The sequence below is a fragment of the Aplysia californica genome, unplaced genomic scaffold (genome assembly GCF_000002075.1).
Source record: "Aplysia californica isolate F4 #8 unplaced genomic scaffold, AplCal3.0 scaffold00307, whole genome shotgun sequence".
NCBI lineage: Eukaryota > Metazoa > Mollusca > Gastropoda > Aplysiida > Aplysiidae > Aplysia > Aplysia californica.
In genome coordinates this window covers 158,921-166,778 of record NW_004797577.1, presented here as the reverse complement: position 1 = coordinate 166,778, position 7,858 = coordinate 158,921, and the positions used below count along the sequence as shown (strand labels likewise).

General features: G+C 41.2%; 1 protein-coding gene across 1 annotated transcript in view; it reads right to left on the bottom strand.

The window, feature by feature from the left end:
• Positions 1-7,858, bottom strand: part of LOC101855959 (dynein heavy chain 6, axonemal) — a gene marked incomplete in the record, with an annotated part of 98,470 nt that overhangs the window by 71,084 nt on the left and 19,528 nt on the right. The window contains 4 exon segments of the mRNA XM_035970687.1: positions 2,809-2,826; positions 3,822-3,939; positions 4,739-4,847; positions 5,320-5,504. Of these exon segments, the coding sequence (XP_035826580.1) occupies positions 2,809-2,826; positions 3,822-3,939; positions 4,739-4,847; positions 5,320-5,504 (430 nt within the window).

Here is a 7,858-nt window from a genome sequence, read left to right as displayed (position 1 = left end):
AGAGAGAGAGAGAGAGAGAGAGAGAGAGAGAGAGAGAGAGGGAGGGAGAGAGAGAGAGAGAGAGAGAGAGATTTTTTTCTCTCTCATATTAAGGAATAGTGTTGATCATAGAGTTTGTATTGTATTGGGAAGCACGAGGTAGACTCAAATACCGGTGAAGACTTTCTTCTTTTAGAGTTAGATGTTTTGTTTTTGTTTTGTTTTCAGTTTGCGAAGTGTAACTCCCTACAAGTCGTATGTTTACTTGCCACTGTACATGTTTTGCTCATCCATCAACGTGACCTAGATAATTAAGGAGGCGGGCTACTTTGACCCTGCCTATCAGGGCCGACCCCGAGTTAAGACAGATACAACGTCTCATCAGACAGACGGATATACTAGGTAAGGAGTCTCGAATTCATGTCTTGTGCGTGCGTCGGCAAAGCGTCTATACTCTATACACTTCACCATAGACGCCAGTTCATACCAACACGTATAGTTGGTCGCTTTTAAGGACAAGCGGGCTACCCCAGATTCCGGGGGTTTCCAGAAATCTGGACCTACACCAAGAGTGGGCATTGTCCTACCTATAGGAGAAGTTTGGTTTCATTGGTGTGTATATTTGTTTGGTTACAGAGAAAACTCTCCTTGTCTTTTAAAGAAACTGAACAAGGGGCAAAAACTTTATCGTCCATGCTATCAAAACAGTATTTATTTCGGGATAGCCCCCTTGTGCTTAAAAGCGACCAGTTGAAGGTGTAGAAAATAGAGCACAACAGAACAACCCTGCCCCAGTACTTATGAAAGGTTTATCCGTGGCACTGTGGTGAAATCAGGCGCTTCTTAAAATATAGCAATGGAAGAAAACAACAATTTTCGACCCGCCACACAATTTGTTATATTGAATTTCTTTTGGTTTTCCACCTTTTATATCAATCTAAAAACATGTTTCTGTATGTATCTTTTGCTAAGAAAAACGACAATGAAAGACACAACAAAAAATGTAAAATTGCAGTTTCCAAGGCCTTGGGATGAGTCTAAACTTTGAGAGCAATTTTCTTGCTAAATTTACCTTAAACAAACATCAGGGTACCCCCGACCTTCTTCAATCACAAATATTTTGCTTTGTGTTCATGAAAGATGAAGAATTTTTTTCATCAAAAGTAAGAAACATGAACAAGCTTTAAGATGATAACGATAATTCTAAATACCCCAGAAATTGACGACCGTGTAATTCAACTGTGTCGAGACAGATATATTTGTGTTTGTTCAAGCAAAGAGAACCAACCACATCCACACAATAGCGGTAATTTAGTCCTGGAAAACAGAACGACAGACATGCAGACAGAAACAAGAGAGAGAGAGAGAGAGAGAGAGAGAGAGAGAGAGAGAGAGAGAGAGAGAGAGAGAGAGGGAGAGAGACAGAGAGACAGAGAGAGAGACAGAGAGAGACAGAGAGACAGAGACAGAGAGAGAGAGAGACAGAGAGAGAGACAGAGAGAGACAGAGACAGAGAGACAGAGAGACAGGGACAGAGAGAGAGAGAGAGAGAGAGAGAGAGAGAGAGAGAGACAGAGAGAGACAGAGAGAGAGACAGAACAGAAAAGGCAGCTGCCAGTAGCGCTCTCCAACCACTGTCTTCTTTATTAAATATTGTATCCAAAACGTTATAAGAGTGAAGAAACCTTTTTTTTTCTACTTATTTACTCATGTATTTATTTATATGTAAAACAATTTCCTGAGTGTTTACTCTAAGCCTAACAGCTAATTTCAAAACCCAAAATGCCGCACAGTTTGTTGTTATTACTAAACACAAAAGCGCCAGATGATAGAATTGGGCAGGGTACAAAAAAAAAAAAAAAAAAAAAAAAAAAAAAGAAAGGGAGAAAAATTGTATCCATTTTTACGAAAAGTTATAGTATAATTCTATATAAATGAATATCCTGGATAAAAATATTGACATGATCGGATACTCTTAAAAGAAAAGTTAACTCAGCTATTCATTTCAATTGTGCTTGTAAATTACATGCATTTTTAGAAACAGAATATATTAACGTTAATTAAGCAGCTTTGCATATTTGAATTTTTGTCTTCTGGAAAGATAATAGTCCCTCTCTACCTCTATATACATCCCATCCCACTCTGTGTTGTTTCTCTCTCTCTCTCTCTCTCTCTCTCTCTCTCTCTCTCTCTCTCTCTCTCTCTCTCTCTCCCTCTCTCCCCCTCTCTCCCTCTCTCTCTCTCTCGCTCTCTCTCTTTCTCTCTCTCTCTCTCTGCCTGTAATCCCCCCACCCCTCTCCCAAACAAAACAAAAAAACAGAACCAACCCGACTATCGCCTGCCTCTCTCATATCAATCCCCCATTTCTCACTTTTTCTCTCTTTCTCTCTATCTCTCACTCATCCCACCCTTCTTCCCTCTTTCCCCTCCCACCCCCTCTCCCCTTTCTTTTTCCACATCTTAGTCTAGCACTCTCTATCTCTTCCAATCTCTCCCTTTCTCAGTTTCTCTCTTGCTCATTTCATCAATCCGCCTTTTTTCAGCCTTTCTGTCACTTTTGTCAATTAATCAACGAACTTAATTAAGATCGCAGAAAAACCAGAAGCGCAAGTCTACGATACATCCGTGTATGTGTGTGTGTGTGTGTGTGTGTGTGTGTGTGTGTGTGTGTGTGTGTGTGTACGTGTGTGTGTGTGTGTGTGTGTGTGTGTGTGTACGTGTGTGTGTGTGTGTGTGTGTGTGTGTGTGTGTGTGTGTGCTGTGCCGTTAAACTTTTTACAGAGAGCAAAAACAAAAATGTTATCAACATTATTGTGTTACCGGGCTCACCTTCTTGGGTAATGGGATCTGTGGACGAGTGACGTCGTGGGATACGAGAGTCATTTGAACATGTAAAATCAATTTTAAGGGATACTGAGGAAACAATTTAAATCTAAATATTTTATGTTTTGCTACACAAAATTAGGTCATATAAGTGCCGAAGATGAAAGGTGTTAGACTCTATAAGAGAGTGACAAACACAAACAAGAAGGAGGGGAGATAAAGACGATAGATGTTTGATAGGAAAGAAGGAGCAAGCCACCAACAACCCACAGTTTAAATTAATTTTTTTTAAATGTTAGGATTTATTTTCTTAACAGAATCGGAAAATACTAGAAAGAATCTAACCATGCAAACACTTGGTGTCAGGAGGAACTCGCGTGCCTAGCCTGCATCTTTTACAATATCAGCTCACTACCACCAGCAGTAACTAACATGTTCGATTTGATTGAACTGAAGGCAATCATTAATATTGACAAATTAAGTATCATTTTGTGCTAGAAAAAGCAGTGTATGTGTGAGTGTGTGTGTGTGTGTGTGTGTGTGTATGTGTGTGTTCGTGCGTGCGTTCATGCGAGACCAGTTTATGTTAAATATCCGATGTGCAGCACCAAAGCATGTAATTGCCGAGCCATGATATGATAAAATGTGTGGGATGTATTGGCCAAAGGACTTTCAAATCAATAAATCATTTTGAAATCTTTGAAATCTTGTGTGGTGGTAGTTTTGACAGACCTCAAAAGGTAGACCCTGCTGATGGCGAGGAGATAGGAATAGATCCCGTCTCTGAATCTGAAGACCCCTTGTTCTGGAATCAAGTAATCAAGTCTTGACAGATGCAAAAAAATCTGTAATTTGTTTTACCTACAGTGTATTGCAAGCAAGTCAAGGAGTTAAGCCAATTTGTTCTCTGATAGTCTCCTTTCCCATCCTTTCTCTTCTTGTGCTACAGGGTGAACCCCCCCCCCCCTCGCAAAAAGGTATAAGGTGTACATCAGAAAGTACGTTTATAAAGTACACACTTTTGGGGTCTCGAAGCTCTGTGATTTCAAAGAAGATGTCTTTGGCGTAGAAAACCCGATGCTTGTCCAGGGTGGCGGAGTAACACAACGCTAGGTCGAACGCCTTGTCTATATTCACCTTTGGACAGTAAAAAAAAAAAAAAAACGGGCGATGGAGAAGTTTTACGAAATGTAAAAATGAAATTTGTGAAAAGTGCTGACAAAGTGAGTTGCTTCTTGGAATCGAGCCCTATGGAATCAGATACATCACGCTTATAGCTAACGTTTTTACAATTTATAAGTATGAAATAATAAAAGGTATGTTAAACTTAAAGAATATGGCATCAATAGAAAAATCTACACATTTGACCTCAGTGTAGATTTTTGGCCAATATCTCCATTTCTGGATTGCAAGAAGTAATTTGTTTTGTCAACACACCTCACATTAATTGTTATTGTTATAATATATCAGTTTCATCTCTTTATCCATAAACCTTGCATGTTTGAGTAAAGAGCTCAAGAAAAGTACATCAGCACATTAATGGTCATTGAGTGGTGAAAAAAAATATAGGGAGACAGAAACAACGGAGGGAAAGTAAAGAAGTAGCACATACCAGTGGCGCCCCCCATCCACCAGCGTACACAAGCCAGAATTACGAGTATAAACGTGTAGTGCTGACAAAGGCGTATAAAAGCCCATGACTTTAGAGTGTAAGCTTTGCTCTTTAGAGTCTCCAAAATGACCATCTAGGATAAATGAGTACACAGCTATGAAATCATGCCACACATCCCAGTACACACAGAACCAGTGCGTTCCACATGACTGTTGAACATGGTGCCAAACAATCTGACAACCCTTTTTGTATTCCCAAAACCATCATCATTGATTTGAAAAGGAGAGAAGGTATATCCCTAGGTATAACGTGGCTCTGCCTCACCGTGACGTCACTGATCTCCGTCTGTAGCCGCTCGTCGTTGTTGAGAACCACCCGGAGGCTGGGCCCGTCACCGCACGTCTTCTCTTCCTGTTTGTTGTTGATGATTGGGCTGGGGGTGGGGGGTACACAGAGATTTGTTACTCTCTATTTTTTCTCTCTCTCTCTGTCTCTCTCTGTCTCTCTCTGTCTCTCTCTGTCTCTGTCTCTGTCTCTGTCTCTGTCTCTGTCTCTGTCTCTCTCTCTCTCTCTCTCTCTCTCTCTCTCTCTCTCTCTCTCTCTCTCTCTTTCTAGTGCTGTCTCTCTCTGTGTCCCTGTTTCTCTCTCCCTATGTCTCTATCTCGTTTGTCTCCTCTCTTTCACTTTAATAGGTATGCAGACAGACAGACAGACATACAGACATATAGATAGAAAAACATATAGATAGATAGACAGAGAGCGAGAGAGAGAGAGGGGGGAAAAGAGAGAGAGAGAGAGAGAGAGAGAGAGAGAGAGAGAGAGAGAGAGAGAGAAAGGGAGGGAGGGAGAAAGAAAAAAAAGAGAAAGGTAGACAGACAGAGAACACTCGTGCATGCAGTCATCACCTGGTGAAGGCGTCAAACATAGAGTCCGGGGTGAGGTTGTCCACTGTTTTGACCATCGTCTGCCAGTCACTGACCAGCGCGAGAACCGCTTTGATAAAGCAGTTCTGGTCCGGCCAAAAGATGATCTCGTCCGTGCTCATTGACAGCTCTGTGGTCAGCATAGGGATGTAGGGCAGGTAGTCGTCCTTGGGGGGGGGGGGGGGGGAGGGAGGTGGTCAATTGTTTGTGGAAGTTTGTGCAATAACGGCTACCTTTTATCATGAATAGATTAGTGGCCAGTTGTTTGTTGGAGTTTGTACCAAAACGGCAACTTTTTGTCATGAATAAATTAGACAGGGCAGTGGTCATATGCTGTGTTCCTTGTTTTATGAGCAATAATGGCTACTTTTTGTCACGAATGAATTAGACAGGAAGCTGGTCAAGTGCTGTGTTCTTCGTAGTGTGAGCAATAACGGCTACTATTTGTGATGAATACATTAGACAGGAAGCTGGTCAAATGTTTGTTGTAGTTGGTGCAAACAGGACGTTTGCCAGATATTTCTTATCGTTTTCGCAATAACAGCTACTTTTTGCCATGAACAAATTAGACAGGGCGGTGGTCACACGTTGTATACCTTGTAGTTTGCGCATGAGCAGCTACTTTTTGTTACGAATAAGTTAAATAACAGACAGTAGTGGTGAGTAGCACACCCAGCGCAATAAGGGATACTTTTTATCATGAACGAGAGACAGTACGCTACCCTAGAATTTTCAAGTTCTGTCTGACACTTTTGGCCGTTTTAAGTTACTAAAACCATGAGGTTAAGAAGTAAATGCTTTAAATGCTCTCTCAAAATCGATCGTAAGAATATTTGGAGTCGTTATCAAGATATTCAAAGAACTGCTTTCGAAAAAGCATGACATATTGTTAAAGTAAAAAAAAAAAAAAAAGACGTCAAATTTCTCAAAACTAGGCATCGAGCAGATAGAACTTTGTAATTCTGAGGTCGTGAGTAGCCAATTGTTGAGTACCCTGTAGTTGGTGCAATGACGCCAGCTTTTCTTCACAAATAGATTCGTATTGTTCGTTTTTTTATGTAGGTGTTTTTTATCGTCCCGATGGACACTACTGAGATCATTCAGGAAGCGGGCATCGACCCTGCCTTTCAGAGCCAACCCGAGCAAGACAACGTTTAGTTGTTGTATCCACTCCGCGTTTGAACAATAACTTTTCGAAACGTTTTAGTGAGAGTCTTACGGCACTTAGAGTGCAACTAGGTTAAAATAAGCGCCCACCACCCACGCACAACAACAAAAGGCAACTTGTAGTCAGGACCGCTCTTCCATCCACTATTGGGCGCAGTACCTCTTCAGGTTGAGGTGCCATTAACACACCACCGCCTGTTTAGAGCCAGAATATTGCTTTTAACTCTTTATCTCCGGCAAGCCACTGCCAGCGACACGCACGCGGTCGGAACTCCTGTGCCGGTGAGCCGTCGGCATATTCCTTTAAGACGACTTCGACATCAATAAAGTACTTTTTGGCAATTGCCGAAAACAGGTCTCTTTTATTGGGAGTTCAGTCCTTACACGAAGAACTATTAAAATAGGTTGACTTTTTAAATATTTAATGACTCTTTTAGTGGCGTTTTTGTCATTTTTAGATTTAGTACCAAAATAGGGGCCCGGCATAGTGGGTTTACCCCCCCCCCCCCTCAGGGAGATAGAGAATTGAATTCACCACATCTGTTTAATTCGGTGCAGCAGATCTATTGACGCGCGTCATCGATTTAGACAGAGTGTAAATACTGCCCCAGAACTTCACAATGCTAAAAGTATGCCTTAGAAATAAATAAGTGTTTGCGACGAGTGGTTGGTACTTTTAACCATGTACTAAACATCACAATGGCGCCTGACTATACCCACGCCTCGCAAGACAAGCGAGCTCTCCTACTGAGAGTCAGAATTAACATCTACAAGGAGAAAGTGCATCTTTTTACAACAACTCCTCGCTCGTTCAGGGTCTGTCCTATTCAGAGAGCGTTGTATGCACCTTCATATTTGGACAGTTGGTTAAAAAAAAAACAAATTCTCTACAATCTCCTAAGAAATAATCGACAAAGAGTAGTCCGGTATTTTTTTTTTGCAAGTGTTTTACGGCGCTCCCAATTGCAAAAGGTCTTATGAGCGCCAGGAACACATTAAACATATTCAGTTTGGTAGGAATGTTGAATTGGTTATCTTTGACTGTAGGAACTAACCAAAATAATGACAATGAATCTACACCTAGCTCATTTGGAGACAACTGAAACCTACTCGTTTATAGAATTTGTCACAAAAACACTGACAGTTATATGCATGTTTAGCTCGTTATCTTTGTTTTAAAGTACCCCGCTGATTTAACAATTCTTGTGTAGCGTAGGATTTACCTGATCTTTCTTTACGGCCGGTGTTTCTGAAGGCTGAAAAAAGATGAGTGTAAAGGATGAGGAAGTGAAAATGGTCGATCTCTCTCTCTCTCTCTCTCTCTCTCTCTCTCTCTCTCTCTCTCTCTCTCTCT